General features: G+C 43.8%; 1 protein-coding gene across 1 annotated transcript in view; it reads right to left on the reverse strand.

Moving 5' to 3' along the window:
- LOC143929793 (alpha-2-macroglobulin-like protein 1) overlaps window positions 1–22,750 on the reverse strand; it is a 198,952-nt gene that overhangs the window by 53,706 nt on the left and 122,496 nt on the right. Inside the window, exons 17-18 of the mRNA XM_077453770.1 lie at window positions 20,804–20,893; window positions 5,040–5,216 (exon numbers count right to left, since the gene is read on the reverse strand). Coding sequence (XP_077309896.1) covers window positions 5,040–5,216; window positions 20,804–20,893 — 267 coding nt within the window. The remainder of the gene's footprint in view (window positions 1–5,039; window positions 5,217–20,803; window positions 20,894–22,750) is intronic.

Below are 22,750 nucleotides of genomic sequence, written 5' to 3' on the forward strand. Positions count from 1 at the left end.
GCGCTCGCCTACTTAGCCCGGCTCTAGTACCTCCCTTGTAAAGGCGGCTCTGCTTTGCCTTGCATGGAGATTGTTCTCTCACTCAGAGTCCTGAGATTTGTCCCCGCCGTGTGTTCAGGGATCTGTTCCAGGAGCTGCTGAGAGCAAAGCTTTCCTTTGTAAGCACAGAAGGCTTTGCATTTCACTCTGCAGCTGCTGTCATTTTCTGTAACATTCAATGCAATATGGCAACCTGGAGGCATTCAGTACATCGTTGGTGTCAGCAATGCCCCCAGAAGTGTTATTTCCTGCTTGTGTGATTGGCTTACTGATTTTTTTTTTCCCGGAGGTCTGCACTAATATACACATAAAACTTTAGGAACCATCTGCAATGGGAATTTCTGTTTTTGTGAGATACTCCCCAAAGGATAAATACTTCTAAAGGGATGCAAACACTGCAGCTTTACTCATGAATACACTGAGAGTGTACAAGGTGATTATAATGAACCAGACCTTCCAGATCAGAATCAGGACATGGTGAAAAAAATAGCTATTTCTTCAGAGCAACAAAAGGTCGCAATCTGCTGCAAAGATTGTTAAAATCCCTGATATGTACATAGATCATCCAGAGGAGATAATTTTTTTCCTCTTTAAGATAACAAGTAACACAACTCCTTTAAGCGTTTCTATGCAGAATAATCAAAAACAATGCAGTATTTTTCCTAAAAAATGTATTTCTATACAACAAGGCACTTATGTATATCATTCTTAAAGCGGAGTTCCGCTTAAAAAAACAAACAAAGTTAAAAGTCAGCAGCTACAAATACTGCAGCTCCTGACTTTTAATAATCGGACACTTACCTGTAGGGGGATGTAGGGGATCGTCTCCCCCTCCGCTCAGCGGCGCTGGCATTTTTAACTGTGGACTGTTTAACTGCACATGCGTGAGCCGTGCAGTTAAACAGTCCACAGTTGCACCCTGACTGGCCGGGCAATCATCTTGGATCTGTCACGTGTCCCAGATGATTGCCTAGAGGGAGTGGGAGAGGTGATCTCTGTAAGGAGATTCCATAATACATTGCATTATTGATTGTTGATTCTGATTATTGATTTCACCCTGAAGATATAAGTTCAGGATTGCTTATCTGCTTAGTGATTGAAAGAGACTTTCTTGATACATTTCAGGAAATCTATCTCATGACAGTATTGCTTAATAACTGAATTATCTCATTGCCATGTCTATCTATTTCTGTTAAATGTCTTCATCTTAGGAAGCATCTGTTTGTGGTTTTCATCTCTGTACACTGTTACTGGGTATGAAAAGGCTAGATTTGGTTTTTAGGAAGTTGTGGCTGGCACATCATGGTCAGCAGACGGTAACAGAAAGTAAGGAATTATTGAACTGTAATAGCTTTGAAATACAGAGGTTAAGATTGAGGTCACAAGACATTAACGAATAATATGCTAATGAACATTTATGTGTATCATTTTGATTGGCCCCCAAAATTGGGGCAGAGTTTTGTAAAAATAGTATAAAACAGCGAGTCCAGTATTAAAGAGTTGTAACCATTTCAGCATACCAATTGTGTCTGTATGAGTCATTGGTTATCCGCCGGCGAGGACCTCCACTGAGCCATCTCCAAGAGCCTAGGCCACAAGGAGAAGACGGGCAACCTAACAATCTCCCTTCTTGCGCCGAAGGAAGTGACATCTTTGTGTCCAGTTAGAAACAGGCTCTCCCAAGATGGTGCCTGGAATCTGTGGCAGAGAACACACTGGTGCCATGCCTGTCCCTACCAAGATAGAACAAAAAAAAATAAAAAATAAACTGCAAAACTATGCCAATAAAGGAACTAAAGACAGATGAGGGCATCTAGTGGCAATACGTTAGAACTGCATGCCAAACACTGTTATAGCCTGACTCCTAAGGCAGGGGTCTCCAAACTATGGCCTGTGGGCCACATCAAACCCGATAAAAGATTCTATCTGTGAATTCAAGATTAATCACTGCGCTAACGTTAATAAAGCAGCTGGCATAAATTGTACAGTAACAATAAAAAGCATAAAGGATGAATGTATGCAGAGCTAAAAACATAAAATTATAAATTAAGAGTCCATACTGTTAAAACAGAGTCCTTGTTCAGGGAAACAGCTGGAATCACCCATGGTGTAGACAGAGACACAATAAGGTGAGCATGAAATTATCCTCTTACCAAAGAAAATGGACCACTGAGTTACAGGTTGGCAAACAAGACTGATATATCCACAGCACCACAGAACCACTTCAACTGGATCATAGATGGCTGGAGCTTGTAGTCTCATGTCAAAAGTTACAATCTGTCATGGATATCAATCAGGCCTCTGACGACGTTCCTATTGAACGAAACGCCGCATAGGGTGGAGCTCTGACGTCATGACGCTGTAACGTGCTGACCACGGTCATCTTTGTGGTTAGAAACAATTGATATCCATGACAGATTGTAGCTTCTGACATGCCTGCTTTTATCTAATGAAATGCGAGTACCGTGGCTGTTTTTTATTAAATAAATTCACCCTGATTTTAAATACTACACCATGAGGAGTTGTCTTTTTGTATTTCATACATGTACCTATGAATTTCTACTTGGTGAGACTACAAGATCCAGCCATCTATTATCCAATTGAAGTGGTTCTGTGGTGCTGTTGATATATCACGCTTGTTTGACCATCTGTAACTCAGTGGTCCATTTTCTTTGGTAACAAGCCCGGTTTGTTGATGATCCTGACTGCTGAGCTGTCCTGAAGAAGCGGGAGTTTACCCGTGAAACTAGTTTACGTCACTACCCCTCCAAATGTCTGTCACTCAGAGCATTGTGCATCAACACTCAGTATCCATGGCACGGCTGTCTATTGGCATATAATGCGGGACACGGCTTTCCTAGTAAATTCTATCCAGCTGACACTCTAAACAGCCATCTCATCATTCATCCTTTATCCATCTTGGATGTATGAATTCACAAGTCCGGACAAAAGTGAATACTGTGGCATAGAGATACTGATTGATACAAGAGTTTCCTCACTCAGCTGTTTGATATCCACCTTTATGTGAACACCATTGCTTTTCCGTCGTAAGTAGAATAGACTACTAAACACAGCAGACTGCAGCAAATTACCTGCAGCATATCACTGTTTACATCTCGGGTAAGGTAGATCATATTATATACCTACCCGCTATACTTCTGTTATGTAGACTGTATGGTCTCTGTTATTAACGATCGCTGTGCAGGCTATTTTCCTGTGTCCTATGGACTGCAACATATATATTTTTGTTCAATACGACAAAACCCTTTTGCCGTTTACCCTTAACAGCTTCATCCAGTCCACTTTATCTACAATTTTCAATCAAACGATTTTGAATGACTATGAGTTATATTATTTTTTGCTGCCATTTTTTTCAGAAAAAAAGGATTACCTGGTTCCACGTCTGATGTTGCCACTTTGCTTACATTTATATAGCATTTCTATGGCCCATATATTTATGTACATGCAGTGAAGACGTTCCCCTATCTGTTTGTCAGCCTGTTCATTTGTCTGTATTTGTCTGGACATTGACAACGTTGTCATTGGATAGTTAATGGTGGAGGTTATTGATTTTATACTTTGTGTAGTCAATTACTGTGTATTTATACATACAATACATTTCTATTTTGATAAAATTCATTAGTCATTTTTTCAGACGCTAGATCTCTGTGGTTTTATATGTGGTATCTTTCCTACACCTATTCTCCTTTTGATGTAAGTTCCCCTTTTTCATTGCATGGTTAGTGACTGAACACCCCCCCCCCCCCCCCCCCCCCCCATTATCAGGGTGAGCAGATGATTGTCTGTTCTTTTTCATTGTTTAGTTTGATTTCCAGACCCATTTTTTTTTTCTAATGGGAACTTTGATGTAAGGGGGAAGGCTCTGATGAGGACTCTGATGTAAATGGGGACTCTGATAGGAACCCTGATATAAGAGAGGAGTCTGATGGGGACCCTAATATAAAGGGGCACTCTAATATAAGTGGGGACCCTGATGTAAGGGGTGATCGGATGGGGGCCGTGAAGTAGGTGGGGAGGCTCTGATGGGGACCCTAATGTATGAGAGGACTCTGATGGGTACCCTGATATAAACGGGAAGTCTGATTGGGACCCTGATATAAAAGGGCACTCTGATGGGAACTCTGATATAAGTGGCGATCCTGATGTAAGGGATTTCTGATAGGGACCCTAATATAAGGGAGGAGTCTGATGAGGACCCTGATATAAAGGGACACTCTGATATAAGTGGGGATCCTGATATAAGAGAGGAGTCTGATGGGGACCCTGATATAAGAGAGAAGTCTGATGGGGACCCTGATATAAAAGAGGAGTCTGATGGGGACCCTGATATAAAAGGGCACTCTGATGGGAACTCTGATATAAGTGGCGATCCTGATGTAAGGGATTTCTGATAGGGACCCTAATATAAGGGAGGAGTCTGATGAGGACCCTGATATAAAGGGACACTCTGATATAAGTGGGGATCCTGATATAAGAGAGAAGTCTGATGGGGACCCTGATATAAAAGAGGAGTCTGATGGGGACCCTGATATAAAAGAGGAGTCTGATGGGGACCCTGATATAAAAGAGGAGTCTGATGGGGACCCTGATATAAAAGAGGAGTCTGATGGGGACACTGATATATAGGGGAAGTCTGATGGGAACTCTGATGAAAATTGGGAACCTGTTAAGGGGGGTCTGATGTAAGGGGAGACTTTGATGGCTGCAAACATTTATAAACTATAAGATGAGGCCCTGAAAAATTAGAAGACTCCTCCCGTAAGGTAATCAGATAATCCCTGGATTGACCTTCTGCAGTGTTATTACCTATAAATATTAACAGTCAATTATATTCTAAGCATTTATAAAGACATCAAATGTTTTTTTTTGTTTTTGAAAGCAATCTGCAGTTGGCTGGAACCAGCTTTCTGTATATGGCGATTAAATCTTTTTCCCTTCTGGAGCCTCCCCCCCCCCCCCTTGTCATTTGTATATCTTACCGTTCTGTAGGTAGGAAAGGGCAGTGGTCTTCAGTGAAGAGCTCAGCTGCCCTGTGGCTGAAAGATAATCCAACACGTATACGATAGGGGCCATGGTCAGCATGTTCTGCTCTCCGCAGCCATATGGCATTGCAATCAGACTGTTGAGGTTCTGCAGCATTGTGCCCAGAATGTCACCTGAGAAAAATTGCATAAAGGACGTCTTTATTTTAATTATACGGTGGTGGGTATATACAATTAAGTGCTACAAAGTGCAATACTAATATAGGAAGTTCAGCAACCCAATATGACCAAAAAATAATAATCTCAACTGATATGACTTCTGTAAACTGAGACCTGATTGGTTTGTTGAATACAGCATTGTCTACATAAGTATTCCTCTTAGCACGACCATAGTGAGTACCATAACTGTCAGTGGATGGAAACAAATTCCAACAGGAACTAACGTCAATCAACGTTCGATTGGTCTTTAAAAAATGAAAGCGTTTGTTACCCCAACATTTCATATTTCTGATATGAGCCTGCTGTACCATTTACTTTTATGAAAAAGTATCCTGTTCTCTTTGTATTGCTTCTTTTATGTAAAATCCTCTGTGTTCCCGCTACTTTCCTATTAAAAACTGACCACACTAAGCAGAAAAACACCATGGTCAGTTTTTCTAGTTATGCTGGGAACTCTCCTCCAATGATCAGACTTCTCCTGACATGCCCCCCACTGCACAGCCATTCACTGGGAAGCTCAGTGTGCTACCGCTTCTCTTACCCTAGCTCTTATGCAGCTGAGAACAGAGAGAATGTGATCACTTATGTAACACCCTCTACTTTAGGTAGGTGCTAGAAGTAGGATTTTTCTAGTGCCAATAAATTCAATCCTGTTTGTTTTGATCTGTGTGGGCTTGGAGTGGCTCAGAGTAGGCTGGTGACTCACAGATAGCATCATCTTTTGGTTACCTCCCTTCTGCTTCTAGAGGATTCTAGAAGGAAGGAGGGGAAGAGAGGTGGAGCTGTCTGGGGTGTCTCAGGGAGCCCTGACCAATCCCCAACTAGGATTGGCAGGGACCAGGCCTCCTTGATATACCCAGGGTCAGTCTAGCTGGGGGAAGGAGTTTTTGGTTGGAAGAATCTGGAGATGGAGCACTAGGTTGCCGGGGCCTTTGGGGGGGGTGACCTTGGGCCTGAGAGGTTTGGGTGCAAGTCGGAGCATACTTGAGTAACAAAGGAGGATCTGGACAGGAGGCACAAAGAGGAACCAAGAAAGACAGCAGGAGCTAGTGTTGCTGGGCAAGTCTCCAGGAGGGAGCCACTGGAGAGCAGCTAGGAGGGCTGATGAGTGACAGGCACAATTGGGAGAGCTGGGGAGGCATGCCGGAGCGAACTGGGAGTGTGCAGTCTGAGATGGATGTAGAGCCAGCAGGAGAGACTGCAATGTCATGAGCAGTGAAGTCGGCCAGCAGCTGCAGCCGAGAGGGCTGGCAGGGCCTGAAGAGGACTGACCAGCAGTAGTAGTCCATCAAGGTCAGCTAGCACTAGAGACTTTCCTATTTTTGTTGCTACACTACAGGGGCCTGAGGTCCCTGCCTGTAAATGGCAGTTGCTAAGGCCTGACAGAGTACAGGTATACAGTGACCGTGCATATTATTTTTAGCACTGATCACGGTATTGGTGTCACTGGTTCCCAAAAAGTTAGGTGCCCGATTTGTCCACTGCAATGTCACAGTCCCGCTAAAAATCACTGATCGCCGTCATTACTAGTAAAAAAAAAGTCCATAAATGAATCCCATAGTTTATAGACCCTACAACTTTTGCTATAACTTTTTCGCAAACCAATCAATATACATTTATGGGATTTTTTTTTACCAAAAATATGTAGCAGAATACATATTGGCCTAAATTGATGAACAAATTTGATTTTTCACATTTTTTTATTGGATGTGTTTTATAGCAGAAAGTAAAAAATATAATTTTTTCAGAATCGTCTGCCTTTTTTTTTATATATTACAAAAAATAAAAACCGCAGAGGTGATCAAATACGACCAAAAGAAAGCTCTATTTGTGGGAAAAAAAGGACATACATTTTATTTGGTTACAGCGTGACATGACCGTGCAATTGTCAGTTAAAGTAACGCAGTGCCGTATCACAAAAAATGACCTGGTTAAGAAGGGGGGGTAAACCTTCCGGAGCTGAAATGGTTAAACTGAATGGATTGTTTTACAAAGTGATCGTTTACAATCACTTTAACTGTTTTTGGTATAATAACTATGAGGATCCACTGGGTGGTGATCTGGAAGTTCTTTGGAAGCCTATTTACTACTTTGTATGCGTTCATTTTCACACTTTGGTCAGTGCACAGGAAATAAAACAAATATTTTTTTGACCAGCTTTATACCCTGCTTATAGCTTTTTTTATACAGTATATTAAAGCAAAAGTAAACCCTCAGGATATTAATTGATATTTTGCCTCTAGTTCTTTAAAACGCTTTTAAACCCAAAAGCAAACATTTATTATATTGCAGCTCATCAATTCTTAGATGTGATGGCTGCATTCATTTTTTTTCTTAGTGTAGCGCCGGTACTCCTGATGAGTGCGCGATATCTCTGTAAATTTAGTTTTTTCCCAAGACTGTAGTTGAGTCTTGGGGTTAATTGTGTAAAATTGTGTTTTGGCATCAGTTTGCTTGGCTGTACTAATGTTCTGCCTGGTCATAGGTGGGGTTTGCACCTGTGAGAGGCATTAGAACGCATTGGGTACTGATCTCTCTCTCGGAGCCAATCAGTGTGCTCTTTTTTTTCCGCTGTGTATTCCGGGAAAGGGTACTTAAGGTACTGAAGTCATGTGGTTCTGGGTTCCGGTCCAGAAGTATGTTCTGACTCCATGGTCCTGGTCCTCCTGACCAGTCCCCAGAGGCCCTTATGGCCTGGGGTGCGGAACCATCCGTTTCCGAGCCTCGGAACTGGCTATTTCGAGGCGCAGTAACTGGAAGGAGGATTCTAAGGTGTTCCGGTGCCGTCTCAGGTTTTGGGGAGGCCAAGCAACTCCTCATGCAACCAGGGGAGGACTCTTCAGTAAGAGGGCCATGCACGAGGCTGGCTGCTCGCTAAGAGCCTGGAAGCTGAGCTGTTATGGACACTAATTGAATCCTTTGAATTTCTTAGGCCCCTTTCACACTGGGGCGGTGCGGCCGTCGGCGGTAAAACGCCGCTATTTTTAGCGGCGCTTTACCGTCATTTTAGTGGCGGTCTGCGGGGTGGTTTTAACCCCCGCTAGCGGCCGAAAAAGGGTTAGAACCGCAGAACTTCTAAACACAGCCTGACCAGACTGGTGTTGAGGCCTACCTACATAATCAACCCTCAGAACCTTTATTGTTCTGAGGCAAAAAATACATTTACATGCGTATGACATTTTGTCCAAAATGTCATCCGCTACATAAGGATGAAGTATAGCTCAGGTACTTTGGAACTGCTGACCTTAATAAAAGTCTCTCTTTACATAATTCAGGGAATAGCCACTCACACCTGGATTCTTTAACTGTCGGATAAATCCTTGTTTATGGATACTAGCAGACAACAAGTAATTTTAGCTTAGCAAAGTCTCTGCCACAGACTTGGTTGTAAAACTTTAGATGCTCACAGGAGCTTAGTTGCAAACAGAAGGATAGAGGTAGGAACTTTCTTACTGTACCAGTATCTTGCAGCCAGTCCAGCGATACCGTAAGGCCCCTTCCACACTGGGGCGGTTTTCAGGCGTTACAGCGCTAAAAATAGCGCCTGAAAAAACTGGCCCCTTTCACTCCAGTGTGAAAGCCAGAGGGCTTTCACACTGGAGCGGTGCGCTAGCAGGACAGTGAAAAAAGTCCTGCTAGCCGCATATTTGGAGCGGTGAAGGATCGGTGTATTCACCCCTGCTAAACTGCTTCTAACCATTGAAATCAATGGGACAGGGAGGCTATACCCTATTTTCATCTGGTGATCCAGCACGAAAGTCGGTTTTTCAAAAGCACAAGCTCTCCAGCAGAATGTATCAGTTTACATGGATGAGATAAACCACTTTAAAATAGAACTATATGCAACACTTTTTTTTCAATTTTGGATACAGTAAGGAAGGGTTAATACCCCTGTCAGTTTTTTTTTTTTTTTTTTTTTTTTGCCATCTGTGTCCCATTGCAGAGATTTCCCTTCACTTCCTGTCCCATAGCCAAACAGAAAGTGAAAAGAAATCCCTGCAAATTAAGAAAATTCCTTGGGGCTCCCAGGTCACCAGAACTAGTGTCCCCAGTGGAAGATTTTCCCTCTATTCATTTTCTGGGGACAACCCAAAATTTTGGATTTTCTTATACTTTCAATAATAATGCTAAACAGTACAAACAGAGAAGGTGAATCTCCCTAATGGGGACACAGACAGCAATAAAAACGAACAGGGGTTCTAATCCCTCTCCACTCTATCCAAAACAAAACAAAAAGGTTTTTGTTTCAGTTATATTTTACCACAGACAGGGGTGCTTACAATGATAAGATTTTATTTATTCACATAAAATGTTTACCCCAAAAGGGAAAAAAATTGCTTGCTGTAATGGATTATAAAGTGTGAGCTGGAGATTGGCTTCAATTCGTTAGTATATATAAATCTTCTAATACATTTAACACTCCCCTCCCACCAGGCTGGCAATGCTGCTGTCCAAAGGTTACCCCTGTGCTCCTTCATCCAGAGCAGGACCACTCTAATACAGGAGGTGTGTTACTGGCCAGTTCAACAGGTGAAATCAGAGGGGGGAAAGCCAAATAAAAGTAAACTAATGCAACCTCCACATCCATACCTCCCAAATTTTGAGATGGGAATGAGGGACACCTATCAGCAAAAGTATGCAGGCATAGGACACGCCCCTCGCCATGCCCCCTTAAAGGAGAATTGTACAAAAAAACAAGATTGGTTAAACACACAAGTGCTTTTTTTTACCACTACTATTCCTTTATATTGGCTTTTGGAATTTACAAATGCAGCAATTTAGAAATCAGATGAAAGGTTTAGCGCTGGAAAACACGTTTGATAGATAAAAAGTGCATTTTGTACACAACTATATAGATCAGACCAAAATGAGGGACAAATGAGGAAGAAAGAGGGACATCGCTCCAAATCAGGGACAGTCCCTCAAAATCAGGGACAGTTGGGAGCTATGTCCACATCTAATGATTGGTAAGCGTTTTTGGTTTTAGGCTTATTACCACTTTAAGGGGTCTATTTCTAAAACAAAGTATCACAGAATTCACATTGCTGTTCATTAATAATGCCCCTGATGTGTCCAATATGTTTACTTCCTCATCACCATCTAGTGGCCATAATGTAGTATTTTGCTAAAATAACTTAATATGGAAGAACAGCATATAGCCACTAGATGGAGCTGACGGTCATAGTAAATATGCATATTAGACTCATTATGGGGCTTATTCATGTTAAATGCTGTGACATTTGTACAGCGAATAATTTTACAAATAGACCCCTTACTGTTAAACAAATGTGCCCCCCCCCCCCCCCCATATTTTTCACAAAAGCACAAAAGGTTGTTTTTTGAAAAAATCTCCCTCTCTTCTGCAATTAACCCAAACCCAGTCCGGAAGTGCAAACTGTGCAAATGTTTGTGATGTCCCATGAATACTTGCTCAGTTTTAACGCAGCACATGCGCCCCAAGAGCAATAAGAGCCATGGTCACAATGTGCATTACTGTTTTGATTTTTGTAAATTAAAGTGTATTTTTTCCAAAAATAATTGCCGTTTGAAATACGGCAAGAAGGAACACCTGCCACACTACACATGCTTGCCCTAGTAATGGCACCTAAGCATGAATAGAAGAAGTAGGACCTGGCCTGGGGGCATGGACATCAGGGGGCTCCAGGGAGACCCTGCATTTCCATGGAGTCACCCTAATAGGCAGAAATAATATAATGATGTTACATACAGAAGGGGACCGGAAACAAGCATGTAAAGTTGTGCTCATAAGTTTACATACCCTTGCAGAATTTATGATTTCTTGGCCATTTTTCAGAGAATATGATTGATAACACAAAAACATTTCTTTCACTCGTGGTTAGTGTTTGGCTGGAGCCATTTATTATTAATCAACTGTGTTTGCTCTTTTTAAATCATAAACTATCCAAATTACCCTGATCAAAAGTTTACATACCCTGGTGATTTTGGCCTGATAACATGTACACAAGTTGACACAAAGGTGTTTGAAATGGCTATTAAAAAGGTAACCATCCTCACCTGTGATCTGTTTTCTTGTAATTAGTGTGTGTGTGTATAAAAGGTCAATGAGTTTCTGGACTCCTGACAGACCCTTGCATCTTTCATCCAGTGCTGCGCTGACATTTCTGGATTCTGAGTCATGGGGAAAGCAAAAGAATTGTCAAAGGATCTGCGGAAAAAGATAGTTGAACTGTATAAAACAGGAAAAGGGATATACAAAGATATCTAAGGAATTGAGAATGTCAATCAGCAGTGTTCAAATGAGGGGTTCTGTTGAAACCAAACCACGGTCAGGTAGACCAACTAAAATTTCAGCCACTACTGCCAGGAAAATTGTTTGGGATGCAAAGAAAAACCCAAAAAGAAATTCAGGTGAAATACAGGACTCTCTGAAAACATGTGGTGTGGCTCTTTCAAGATGTACAATAAGGAGGCACTTGAAGAAAGATGGTCTGCATGGTCGAGTCACCAGAAGAAAGCTATTACTATGCAAATGCCGCAAAGTATCCCGCTTACAATATGTCAAACAGCACAGAGACAAGCCTCAAATGTTCTCCCACAAAGACATTTGGAATGATGAGACCATAATTTAGCTTTTTGGCCACAACCATAAAAGCTACATTTGGAGAGGAGTCATCAAGGCCTATGATGAAAGGTACACCATTCCTACTGTGAAACACGGAGGTGGATCGCTGATGTTTTGGGGATGTGTGAGCTACAATGGCACAGGAATTTTGGTCAAAATTGATGGCAAGATGAATGCAGTATGCTATCATAAAAATACTGGAAGAACATTTGCATTCATCAGCCAGGAAGCTGCACATGGGACGTACTTTAATATTCCAACATGACAATGATCCAAAACACAAGGCCAAGTCGACCTGTCATTGGCTACAGCAGAATAAAGTGAAGGTTCTGGAGTGGTCATCTCAGTCTCCTGACCTCAATATCATTGAGCCACTCTGTGGAGATCTCAAATGTGCAGTTCATGCAAGACAGCCCAAGAATTTACAGGAACTGGAGGCTTTTTGCCAAGAGGAATGGGCAGCTTTACCATCTGAGAAGATAAAGAGCCTCATCCACAAATACCACAAAAGACTTCAAACTGTCATTGATATTAAAGGGGGCAATACACGGTATGAAGAACTAGGGTATGTAAACTTTTGATCAGGGTCATTTGGGTAGTTTTTGTTTCCATTATGATTTAAAAAGAGTAAACACAGCGGATTGGTAATACATTGGTTCAGCCAAACACTAACAACGAGGAAAAGAAAAGGTTTTGTGTTATCCTTCATATATTTTTCATCTGAAAAATGGCCAAGAAATGGCCAAAAAATCATGAATTCTGCCAGGATATGTAAACTTATGAGCACAACTGTAGGTTCCTAAATTAGCCCAGTACTTAAAAAGAAAGCCTGCAGCAGGAAAATATAACAGCTGCACTGTCCTTCTGTAGCTACCACTTCTGACTGTCATGATGATCCATTGGCTTCAGTATTTTATTAAGTCACTTACCTGGAACATCTTTACAGACCAGGAGTTATGACTGCACTTATTTCTGTATGCTTGTTCCAGGTCAGTGGCTCAAAGTACTGAACCCAGAGACAGCCATGAAGCATATTGTATACTTTTGTGGCCATAATGCTATTTCCTGGACCTCCCCAGCCTACTACGGGTCGGCTCTGACCCCTCCAGGACCACCTTTTTTCTAGCCCATAAAGGGCGGCTGTCTGCCCACACCAGTGTTCTTTTTTCGTCCTCGCTCTGGACGCCTTTTAAAGTTTATTTATTTTGTTTTTATTTATTTATTTTCTCCATCCATCATCCATCCTGTTCGGGTTCAGCCTCTCCCGAATCAGAAGACCCCCCCCATAAAGGCAGTAAATCTCCTGAGGAGTGTGGGTTCCCTTGGTGCTGGGATAAAAAGGTGCAGTATAAATGACTGTGTATTACTGGCAAAGGTCACTGGCAGTATAAATGACTGTATATACCTTCATTAGGCACGTGCTGGCACTCTCTCCTTCCATGTTTTGTGTGTTCAGGCAGTGATTTGGCTCGCTGGGTCTTGTAGTTCACCACCTCCACATGTCTTCCTTTCAGGAAGCTCAGTTGAGGTCAGAGGTAGCTTCCTATTGGATTGCCTAGCAAACACCAGAATGCTCACTGCTGAATTGCAGCAGGCTCTGTACTCTAGGGCTAATCTCAGTCTCCAGCTGATCAATCTGCTACTCTGCTCTGGTAAGCCTGATTTCCAGGACTCTCATTTCTTACTGCTGTGTTACTTGTCTGTCAGTGTTTTTAGTATCCTGTGCCTTTATAGATCTGGGGAGTTTTGCCTGCCTGCCTAGCTGCCTTAGCACTGAAGATTCAGATGGAGCAGCTTATTTTATTTATTTAAAAGAGAGCACATCCTCTGTTTTACAGAGAGAAGGGCCCAGTGTGAGCTAAAGGCCCGCAAAGAGGTTCCTAATTAGCATTCCAGCCTCAAAGAATTAAAAAGGCTAGACATGACAAGTCGCAGGGTCGCATGAAGCTGGATAGATGCCCGTTGTCACAGCATTCCAGATCTTCCTCACTCTTACCTCACTTTAGCCGCTCGGACCTGAGCCAGGAGAGGTCAAGACATCAGAAAGCCTCTAGTAAGAGGAAATCTGGGCGCAGACAAAGAAGATCCCCTTCTTCAGATAGGTCTTCATCGCCGGCCCAGGCAGAAGAAGGATCCTGTTGGGCTTGCTCAGTTGAGGTCATCAGAGGAAAGCGGGCATGCATCTTGCTTCAAGGAGGCAGCTCAGGACAATGCTGTGAATGCACGCCAGGTTAAATCCTACATTAAGCACGCAGTCAAGGAAGAGTTGAGCAGTGTTTCAAGGAATCCTGCTCATCCTGCTGTATCTTCAGCATTTGCAGATTCAGATCATGTATTTTCAGTGCGTTTTAACTTTGACGTTGATAGCGATTCAGATCCATCTGAGGCTGAGATGGTCTTGGAATCACATATGATTTTTGCACTGGTTCCCCCCTTGGTGGAGGCCTTAAAGAAACTGCAGAGATACTACCCATATTTAAAGAAATCTTTACCTTCCTTCCCATTCATTTCTGAAATTTAAAGTGACTGGGCGGGGCCTGAGAAGCTCAATGTGCATAATAGAATATTGAAGCTGTAACCCTTGGGACACTATGCCTAAGGTGGATGCTTCATTACCTAGATTCGCCTGCCACATTACGCTTCCGCTGGAGGATTCGGTCTCCTTTAGGGATCCTATGGATCGCAGAATAAACGCAGACCTAAATAGGTTGTATAGTTTGGCCGAAACAGCCTACAGGCTGGCGGTAGTGCTCACTTCTGTGGCAGCAGCACTTGGGTTGGATGCGCACCTGTGTGTTTTTAGTGCTTTTTGCGGTTTTGCGCTACCGTTCATTTACCATGGTCTCCTATGGGGCATATTCGGTGGTGCGGTTCTGCGGAATGCGGGAAAAATGCATGAGTCTGAGTCCAGCCTTGGGCTGTGGGTAGCGGAGCTGGTGGATGGATGTTCAGATGAAAGTCTGGGAAGTGGCAGTTCTTTTCTTTTGCAGTTTTCAGGACTGCTGTAGAGTTTGTGGCTGTTGACCAGCGATTGAGGCGATTCAGTTCGCGTTGTGCGCTATACAAATTATTCATTCATTCATAGCAAAGATAATTGCTCATTCCATCACAGCTGCAGAGCCTTATGGTCGAAGCATTGGTCGGCCGACAAGGATTCCAAGCAGTCTATGTTCGATTCCATTCAACAGGAAGATACTCTTCAGGAAGACTTAGAATCAGCAACTCAGCGGCTTTCTGGCGGCAGATCTAGCCTAATCCTGCAGAAGAGAAAAAGACAACAGCAGCCCTTTCGGTTTAACAAGAGATCCAATGTAGGGTCCAGCGAGGCCAGTACTTACAGACAGTTTTTCATGGAAGGGAGGCGGTTCAACCTTCCAGAAACCTTCCAAGCCCAGGGCCAACGAAGCTTCTAAGGCTTCAAATAAGTCCTTCTGAAGGTGTCTCCACTTAACCCTCTCAAGTAGGAGCAAGACTAGCCTAATTCGGAGGGGGTTTGGGTAGTCAAATTACAGGATGCCTGGATTGAATTATTGTCTCGAGTTCAGAACAAGGCCCCATCAGACCTTGTTCATAGAAACTGGGATTCTTACAGATGTTTGAGAGAATATATAGGGGAGCTGTTGGCAGCAAGGGCCATCCTTCCAGTTCCAAGGCACGAATTCGGTCAAAGAGTATGTTCCCCTCTGTTTTTGGTCCCAAAGGCTTCAGGGGGCTTCGGACCAGTTTTTTTGGCCTCAAAGTTCTGAATTCTTTCATGAAGGTTCCACCATTCAAAATGGAGATGGGGGAAATGATCATTTCCGTTGTGGACTTAGGAGACTGGATGGTTTTCATCGATTTGGCAGATGGGTATCTTCTTGTTTCCATAGACGTATCTCAGCATCGCTTTCTCAGGTTTTCCGTGGAAGGCTCTCATTTTCACTTTTAATGTCTCCTGTTCAGTCTCTGCATGGCTCAGAATGTTCTCAAAGCTACTGTCTGCTGTCGTCGCGACTTTCAGGGTCAAGTGAGTGCAAATATTCCATTATCTAGTTGACATGCTACTTCTGGGTCCATCAAATGAGGTCCTTCTACTTCATGTGAATTTCACCTGCTCTAGCTAGCTCATTTTGCTTGGTTGTTTAACTATCAGAAGAGCCAGATGCATCCGACCCAAATGTTGGAGTATTTAGGAGTACAATTCAACATGGATCAGGGTGGTGTTTCTCTTCCTCAGAGGAAGGTCCAGGAGATCCAGTCTTAGACAAAAGCAGTGATAGCAAAGTCTTTGATGATGGTGAAAAAATGCATGCAGTATCTGGGGGTTCTATCAGCCACAGTTCCAGTAGTCCCATTGGTCAGGTGGCGCAGAAGGAGGTTTCAATGCAACTTTCTTCTTCAGTGGGATCATCACTCCTTCTACCAGAAATTCTATCTGCCAATTCAGATAATCTGGTCCCTGGTTTGGCGGTCAGTAGCTTGCAATCTTTCCCACGGAGTTCCGTTGAAGGCCTCAGATTCAATAGTGGCGACGACCAATGCCAGTCTGGCAGGCTGCAGGGCACACTGCCTGGGACAGCAGGTTTAAGGCCAATGGAACTTTTGCGAATTTCCTAGGATTGGATGCTGTCAGACGCACTCTCTTAACTTGCATTCACACCTGAGCGTAGCTTTGTCGAGCGTTTTTTTGCGGCGGTTTTTAACGCGATTCGCGGCGTTTTTTTGCCGCGTTTTGTCGCGAATTTGTGCAGGGCAAAAGGTCACCAATGTTAAGCATTGCAGATACAGCGTCAAAACGCCCATAGAAACGCTCGTTGTCGCGCTAAACGCTCGAATCGAGCGTTTCCATTAGTTTCTATGGGAATAAAAACGCCCAAATCAGCCCGATTCGCGTGACAAAAAAGGGTCCGGAACTTGTTTGAGCTTCAGGCATAGGGCTTCAGGCGACTTGGAGTGGAGATGTGAACCATCTCCATTGAGAATAATGTATTTTTTCCCCTCCAGCGTTTTGTAGCTTCAGGCGTAGGGCTACAAAACGCTCAGGTGTGAATGGGGTCTTAGCGTTCCAACCTATTGCAAGGTCGAGCTGCCTAGATTCTTGGGCAACAATTACGGTGGCTTATGTGTCTCAAGGGGGCACAAGAAGTCGCCCTCTCCTTCAGGTGACATGTCAATCTTCCTATGCGCAGAGAAGAATCTCGGCTCTTACAGCATCTTATCTCCCAGGGCCTGGGAATGGTTTTAGCAGATTACTTGAGTCCCGGCTTTGAGGATCACAACGAATGGGGCCTGAATCAATAGATCTTATGGCATTGGAGGAGAATTGTCAACTGCCTTGCTTCTTCTCCCGGACCTGGCGTCCACAGGCGGTTGGGTCAGGGTGCTCTGTCCAGGTCTTGGAACTTCCCCTTGGTTTATGTGTTCCTGCTGCTTCCATTGGCTCTCAAAATCCTGCTGAAGATTCAGCAAGAAGGATCACAGCAATAGTAGCCTTACCTTACTGGCTCAGGGAGCCGTGGTTTCCTCTGGCTTGGAGGATAAAGTTGGGCTCGCCAATCCCACTGCCTCCTTGTCAAAATCTCCTTCTGCGGAGTGGGGTCTGACACCCGAACTGCAGGAGGATGAAGTAAACTTGAAAGTGAGAGGGAGGCTTTAACTGGCTTGGGTCTCTCAGGTGGTGTAGTGGAGTCATTCTTACAGGCTCGTAAGAGGTCCACAAATGTAACCTATCACCAGATCTGGAATACTACAGAAAGGGGTTGGGACCTTGGATCTCCTTCAGTGTCTAACATTTTGGAGTTTCTGCAGAGTGGTCTCTAAGGGTTAGCTTAGAATTCCCTGAAGGGTCAAATTCCCACTTTGTTGGCTATGTCATGTACAGGATATTCTCTACATCCGTTGGTGATCTGAATTTTAGGGGCAGCCATAGAAATCAGACCTCCATTGAAATGTGTTTTTTCAAAAAGGGGGCTTAACACTAGTCTTGGGAACATTGCTGGTTGCTCCATTTGATCAAGCTTTCTCTTGTTCATTATTTCTTTTAACAGTTTTTTGTTTTTTACTAGTTGTTGCCTCGGCCAGAAGGGTCTCCGAGTTGTGCGTCTTCTCATCTAAAGAACCGTATTGTTTGGTGCTCCCAGACATGATAGTCCTTAGGCCGATTCCAAGCTTACTACCTAAGGTTGCCATATGATTTCATATGAACTGGGAGGTCATTCTCCCAGCCTTTCCGACTGATACAGCTGATGATGAGTGGAGTAGGTTAGACCTGGGCTCTGCGGTTTCAGCCTACCTGAAATGGTCTAAAAGCAGATCAGCTGTAGTTTTTTTTTTCCTAATGGGGCCTAAAAGGGTATACAGGCAACATCCAGAGTTTTTTTTCTTACAGATTTGTCAAAGACCATATTGCATACAAAACTCTGTGCCTTCCTCCTCCTTCAGAGATCAAAGCACATTCGATGAAGGGTATGGCAGCATCCTGGGCAGCATCCGCAAAGGTCGCCCCCTGAGGTAGTTTGCAGAGCAGCAAACTGGAGCATGCCCAACACCTTTTGTTAGGCATTACAGGCTTAATTGGCTTGCCCACCTGAGGAGACATTTGGCTCTATGGTTATTATGGCATTTGAGTGGCATTGAGGGTTTGGCTTATTTTTTGTCTTCCCTCCCCTTTTGGAAAGCTTGCTACATCCCATAGTAGGCTGACACGGGGAGGTCCAGGAATAAGGAAAATTGTTGCCCATACTTACAGTAATTTTCCTTTCCTGGATCCTCCCCATGTCAGCCGGAGGATTCCCACCCAGTTTAACCGTCGCAAGGCGGGTATTTTTTGAACACTAGCCCTTTATGGGCTAGAAAAAAGGTGGTCCTGGAGGGGGCGGAGCTGACCCGTAGTAGACTGACATGGGGAGGATACAGGAAAGGAAAATTACGGTAAGTATGGGCAACAATTTTCCTTAATATTCCTGAAATACCTCAATCAGGAAAATACTGCATTATGGCCACTAGATGGTGCTTCATTAGGAAATATATTTTCATATGAGAAAAATCAGAAATGAAAGACTGCGCCTGATCAGAAACAATAAACAAAAAAAGAGCCTTTGTCATATGAGAATATTCATACATTATTTCCTTCTTGGTTCCGACTTTCTTTGAAACAACGAGAAAAATCGGATGAACGTTTGCCTGATTTTATTACAGTGTGTACCACACTTAAGGGAGGGTTATAACTCTTGTTCATTTTTATTGCCATCTGTGACCAATTGAGGAGATTTCCCTTCACTTCCTGTCGCTTAGCCAAAACAGGAAATGAGAGGAGATCCCTCCAAAATGAGGGAATCTCTTTTTATCACCAGAACTAATGTTCCTATTGGAAGATTTCCCCTCTATTCCTGTTCTGGTGACAACCCAAAATTTGAGATTTTCTTTTGCTTCCACTGTTGGTGACAACACCAGTCACCAGGACAAATAGAGAGGGTGAATCCCCCTAATGAGGTAAACAGGCAGCTATAAAAACCTGAAAGGGGTTCTAATCCCTCTCTATTATATCAAGACTATGTACCCTATACTCATTCACTATGTACCCTTTACTCATTCACGATATAATTTTAGCAGAGACGCTCCAGAATAAAATTGTGTTTGCAATATATTATATCGCACCATATTTGTGCAGCGGCATTTCAAACAGCAAGAAAAAAATTGGAAAAAAATACACTTTAATGTTTTGATTTTTGTAATCCATAAATTTTTTTTTTGTAGAATGTGAAAGATGACACTACACTGAGTAAATTGATACTGAACATGTCACACTGTAAAATTGTGCACGCTGGTGGAATAGCGACAAACTACAGTAATAAAAATCTCCATAGGGGTTGCTTAAAATTTTTTGTTACAGGTTACCTGTTTAGAGTTACAGAGGAGATCTAGTGCTAAAATTATTATATATGCGGGAGCAACTTATGTATGGTTTCGCTTCTGCGTGCGAGCTCAGAGGAATGGGGCGCTTTAAAATTATTATTTTTTTCTTATTTTACTTTTTATTTTTACAATGTCCCTTTAATTATTTATTTATTTTTTCATCATTTTTACTCCTATTACAAGGAATGTAAACATCCCTTGTAATATAAATATGCATGACAGTTCCTCTTTATTGAGCGATCTGGGGTCAAAAAGACACAACATTTCTCATTTACCTTTCAAAGCAAAAGAATAAAAATAAATTTTGCCTTTGAAAAAAAATACTTTCTGTCTGCCTGAGAACAGGAAGTGACGTCAGGCATCACTCTGGTCCTCCAAGGGCATAGAGACGAGTGGGGGCTATCTTGTCCTCACTGGAGTTCCTACCTAGCCATTGGCCAATCCGGATTGGTTCCTGGTTTACCGACAGCTCTGGTAAGCTCTGAAACGACCAGAAAACGGCAGGAGGGGGGCACATTTCCCGCTGCCTATAAGAGTGATCACACGGTGAATCCGCTGCTGGGACCACTTTTATCTGAAAGCCGGCCGCCAAAGGAATAAAACAATACCGGGGTTATGGCATCTAGCTGCTGCCATAACAATGGTATTTAATGTCAAAATCATGATGTACATTCCTAGTTAGGTGGTTGGCAAGGGATCTTCCAGACTCCAATAAGCCACCCCACTTGCAGACCCCCACTACCACCAGCCTAGGTTGTGGGGAAGAGGCCCTTGTCCCCATCAACATGGCCTGGTATGGTTCCAGGTGGTGCATTCTGTGGTTCAGAAACCCAACCTCTTTGAAGTTTACCTAACCCTGCTTGAACCGAATCCAGGGCAGTTCATCCCAACTCAGAACAAGCATTCAACAAGTCAGAGTAAAGGCACCACTCCTTGATACAGGTCTGTGGGGTTCAGGATGTATTGACGTCACATGGTAGCCAGGCACCCGGCATTTTCAGAAGGAGGTCATGAATGACAGTTTATGTATTTTTCATAGACCCACCCGTCACAGAAATGTATGCGCTCTCAGAGTCCTTCACAAACTTTTTCGGCAGCTCCAGCACAAAACTTCTATCCACAGTTTTATTGGAACCTAGAAATAAAGAAACAATCAATTATACACATTGGACGTCAGTAGCATAAAGATGCTAAAAAAAAAGTACATTCACTTTTTGCCTTGGAATCCGCAAAGCACTGCAACCATGAAAAGTGGATTCCAGGTAAAATGCTCTGGCTCCTGCAGACTATTCCTACAGCCACAGGTATGGACCTTCAGTTACGCAGCTGGAGAAACCATTGATGCATTACAAGTGTGGTAATGTCATCATACTTGTGCTCTATTGAGATCTGCAATGGTGGCAGAAGGGACTGGAGTCTCTCTATTCACAGATCCCAGAATTTACAAAAATGACCAAATCCTGTGGGGGGAGAAGATATGCTTTAAGGACTCATTCACACCAAAACACATCGGTTAACGCATGCACATTGCTTTGTGATTAGGGATGAGCTTCGTGTTCGAGTGGAACATACGTTCGACTCGAACATCGGCTGTTCGCCCGTTCGGCGAATTCCTAACGTTATGGGCCGTTCGCGCCAAATTCATGTGGCGCTCACGGCCCACAATGCACTGCGGCCATGATTGGCCAAGCATGCACTGTGACCCCGCATGCTTGGCCAATCACAGCGCCAGCAGCGAGGAGAGCCATGATTGGCCACAGGCAGGATGCCTGTGGCCAATCATATCTCAGGCTGTGTAGTACACGCCCCACACTATATAAGGCCGCCAGCGCGGCGGCCTAGTGTAGTGTGTTGGCGTCTGAAGAAGTTAGTGGGTGTTCTGTGTACCTTCAACACAGTACACACCGATCGTTTTCGGCCGATTTTCGATCTTGCTGTTGTGTAGTGGTTGTTGTCTGTGTGCCCTGACCGCAGTATACACCGCTATATTCACCTCACCTATATAGCTAGTGATCTATCTTTTATAATAGAGCTTGCAGTCAGTAGTGTTAGGAGCTTGTGCGTGCTGTCTGCGTGCTCTGTACCCAGTACACACCGCTATATCCACCTACATAGCTCTTCTCTATTTGAGCCCACTTGCCATCTGCAGGAGTTATTGGAAGTTGTGTGTGCCTCCAGCACAGCACAGTATACATCTGTATATACCCCTTTATCTCTGGTGTTCTATAAAAAAGGCATCTGCAGGAGTTAGTGGGTTTTTTGTGCCTCCAGCACAATATACACTACCCAACTGCTGTTTTACCCAACTCCCTACGGATTGTATCACGTTCTTAGGGATCGTAATCGATTCTGAGAAGATGGAGTGCAGGTTGCCGCTGGACAAGCTAACGGGGCTTCAGGTGGAAATACGCGGGACGGTAGGATTGCGGAAGTTGCAACTACGTCGGTTGCAATCGTTGCTAGGGAAGCTGAACTTCGCCTGCCGGATCATGCCGATGGGGCGTGTGTTTTGCCACCGGCTGGCGGCCGCTACGGCGGGCATTTGTGTCCCGACCCATTTTGTGACGCTCAGTCGGGACCTCCAGGAGGACCTGAGGGTGTGGCAGGGGTTCTTGGAGTCCTTTAACGGTCGGGCCCTTTGGATGTCTGGGCCCATCAGTAACTGTGATCTGGAACTCTTCACGGATGCGGCGGGGTCCACGGGGTTCGGGGCCTTTTTCAAGGGTCAATGGTGTGCGGCTCGCTGGCCATCGGAGTGGGCGGAGGCTGGACTGCTGAAGAACCTGGTTCTTTTGGAGCTGTTTCCCATTGTGGTGGCTGTTGAGATTTGGGGGGAGTCATTCCGTAACATGAAGGTGAGGTTTAACTGCGACAACCTGGGTGTGGTGCAGGTGGTTAATCGGCTGACGGCGGCCTCTGGGCCAGTTGTCAAGCTGTTGCGGCATCTAGTGCTACGGTGTTTGCAGGTTAATTCTTTCCTGTATGCTGTTCA

This window comes from Lithobates pipiens, unplaced genomic scaffold, assembly GCF_037356315.1.
Source record: "Lithobates pipiens isolate NorthernLeopardFrog02 unplaced genomic scaffold, aLitPip1_a1.2 Scaffold_25, whole genome shotgun sequence".
Classification (NCBI taxonomy): Eukaryota; Metazoa; Chordata; class Amphibia; order Anura; family Ranidae; genus Lithobates; species Lithobates pipiens.